This window comes from Centropristis striata, chromosome 1 (assembly GCF_030273125.1).
Source record: "Centropristis striata isolate RG_2023a ecotype Rhode Island chromosome 1, C.striata_1.0, whole genome shotgun sequence".
Lineage (NCBI taxonomy): Eukaryota > Metazoa > Chordata > Actinopteri > Perciformes > Serranidae > Centropristis > Centropristis striata.
Genome location: NC_081517.1, coordinates 43376286 through 43379440, shown reverse-complemented (window position 1 = coordinate 43379440; position 3155 = coordinate 43376286). Strand labels below are relative to the sequence as shown.

Here is a 3155-nt window from a genome sequence, read left to right as displayed (position 1 = left end):
GGGGGAGCTTCATGTCTGGGGGCATCGCTGAGGGACGGCGGCGTGATGTGAGTGTGTCCGGACATAGAGGGCGGGTCGGAGGTGGTGATGGAGGAAGTGGTGCAGCTGCTCCCCTCGCTGCTGCTGCAGCTCTCTGGCTCATTGGTGGTGGACGCACAACTCATAACCAGCATCACAGGGAGAAGCAGCCAGCATACGAGCTCTATGCTGAGATAAGCTGAATATATCAGATCAGTTCCTCAAAAGTCTTTTAGCTGCGTCAGTTCACTGTGGAGAACATCAAAATGCTGCAGCGTCCGTCCCCTCGCTGCTGGAAGAAGCTAGCTGTCCCTTCATGTGGTCACAATGAAGGGAGCACGTCCTTTGATTGTGTCCATCTCCGTCACTCAGCTGGTCATCCATCGCGCCAAGCACAGCCTTTGAAGGTTACCTCCCGGGGGGAGAGGGTCGGCGGCGGCGGCGGCGGCAGCGAGGGCCATGGAGCTGCAAGAGCAACACAAACAACACAGGACAGGATTATACAGAGGCAGTCATGCGTGCTGTCAGGGACAATCTGAAATTAGGTGAAATTAAGGGGTTCGACAGATCAAAAGGGAAGGGGGACCCGGACCAAGGGGCTCACGATGAGGGGAAATGGCAAATCCTATTCTTTTTTTTCTATATTTGAAGGGCTTTGAAGTGGGGCTGTGGGGTGTGTAACGGTAAGAGACATTACACCCACAGCTTAGCTTCTGTTACACACTTTGGTATCATTTTCATTCTTCAGCAGTTCTCATGTAGCGGGCCACTAAGAAAGATACGTTAAAACAAATAGTTTCATTGAATACTTTCTCTGAGAGTCTCTGCTGCTCCTGCATCAGCTGGACATTCATTTGGCTTCAATGTAAAAGCTGAATTTATCAAATAAATACGTGAAAATTAAATGTTGTATGTTTAAAGGTGGTTTGTTAACTTCTTAACTGGACCAGCTCATCCACATCAGACATTCTGACTGACTCCTGCAACTGTTTTTCTACCATGTAATAAATAATACCACCTCACACACTTAGTTTTTTCTCCATATTTCTTTTGTCTGTTATATTCTTTTTTTGACTGTTGTTTGTCTGTCTGTCTGTCTGTCTGTAGTATTGTTGTAATTTAATATACAGTACAGGCCAAAAGTTTGGACACACCTTCTCATTCAATGTAGATTCATCAAAACTATTAATGAACACATGTGGAATTATGTACTTATGTACTAAAAAGTGTGAAATAACTGAAAACATGTCTTATATTCTAGTAAGCAAAGGGTGGTTACTTTGAGGAATCTAAAATACAAGACATGTTTTCAGTTATTTCACACTTTTTTGTTAAGTACATAATTCCATATGTGTTCATTCATAGTTTTGATGCCTTCAGTGAGAATCTACAATGTAAATAGTCATGAAAATAAAGAAAACGCATTGAATGAGAAGGTGTGTGTCCAAACTTTTGGCCTGTACTGTATATATATATATATATATGTGTGTGTGTGTGTGTGTGTGTGTGTGTGTGTGTGTGTGTATATTTTGTTGTTTGTTATTGTTGTTACTGTTGTTGTTGTGTTTTACTCTCTAGCCCACCTCCCTTCCTTCAAGTGGCCCTTGTCGCTTGTCAGGCCGCCATTGTAAATAAAAATTTGTTCTTAATGACCTGCCTGGTTAAATAAAGGTGAATGAAAATGAATTAATTGTTTAGCTATTTCTGGCTGCTAACACGTTATTCATAAAGAAATGACATGCTGGATTCCAGTCAAGTAAAAAAGCCACAACTACTAAAACTCAATGAGACAGAGGAACAGATCCTGGCGGCCAATCAGCATCCAGCACTGACTGAAGATTTATGGAAAACAACTGGCGGCCTCTGATGCATTCAGATCATCTGTTGTCTCAGGGAAGAGGCTGTCGTGCAGCAACACCGTTAGCAACACAGCACAGTGCACCAGAAAAAACAAACAAAAGTTGAGTTTGGACTTTGTGAGCCTGCTCTGCAAGGTGACCCTGGAAAACAAAATGCAAATGAGGCAACTGAAGCAGACTTTCATGTCATTATACCAGAACCACAAACAGAACTTCTGCTGGAATAGAAAGCTTCATCTGCAAAGTGCTTAATGCCTGACAGGACCAAACTTAAATACAGAAGTTTGAAAAGAAGATGAAGCTGACAGTGCAGAAGAGCATGAGCTGACAGAAGCTTCATGAACCAGTAAAACCAGTAATAGTCTCGACGGATTTCAGAATAAAGGCCTCCTATAAGAAGTGAGGAGCATTTATGGGTACAAGTCAGGAACCGGCTTACTTTACATATTTCAAGGGTGCCGAGTCCAAAAGAAATGGTTCCCAAACGAAATTTTGAGTTTTTGACCTTCTAATTTGTATCAAATGGCCACCAAATTGCCCATCTTGCACAGTCATTGGACCATTTCCACTTGGTTAAACTAAGTGGGAAAATGGTCCAACGACTGAGCAAGATGGGCAATTTGGCGGCCATTTTGATATGCAAATGAGGAGGTCAAAAACTCAAAATTTCGCTTGGGAACCATTTTTTTTTGATTCAGCACCCTTGAAATAAGTAAAGTAGGCCGGTTCCTGACTTGTACCCATAAATGCTCCTCACTTTTACTTTTTGGACAATTCCGTCTAGACTATAAGTCTCTTCACTCTTCAACACAGAAATTAAACTTCTAATATTTGAGTTTGTGGACAGGCTTTTAAAAATATCAGAAAATTGAAACAGCACTAAGCGCAGACAAGACCATGCATGCACAAGGTTGCAAAAAATAAAAATTTGGTATTATAATGCGTGTATCTGCCCTATATATGATTTGGAGTGGTTATTGATAATTTGGTAAATAAGTATGGGGGGAAACCCAAGCAGCCCCACAGGCCAGGAGGACAGGAAGCACTTCCTCTCTCTATCTTTCTCTTTGTCAGATCAGCAGCTGCTCTGCAGCTCTCAGTTGGAGGGAAACTGGTTCTGTTTCAGGATGTCACATCACTCACTGCCACAGTTGACATGGCTACAGTGATCTGATACTCTTCTCAGCCTAAACAAAGAAATGAACAGTGCTTCTGACAACAAACGAGAAAATTAGAGGCATGGAAATAGGTTTCCTTCAGCACCTCAACGGAAAGAAT

The 3155-nt window shown here is 42.2% G+C and overlaps 1 protein-coding gene across 1 annotated transcript in view; it reads right to left on the bottom strand.

The window, feature by feature from the left end:
- fhdc1 (FH2 domain containing 1) overlaps positions 1–367 on the bottom strand; it is a 23560-nt gene extending 23193 nt beyond the window's left edge. Inside the window, exon 1 of the mRNA XM_059343072.1 lies at positions 1–367. This exon is cut by the window's left edge and continues 322 nt beyond it. Coding sequence (XP_059199055.1) covers positions 1–173 — 173 coding nt within the window. The 5' untranslated portion in view covers positions 174–367.
- Between the last annotated feature and the right edge of the window lie 2788 nt (positions 368–3155).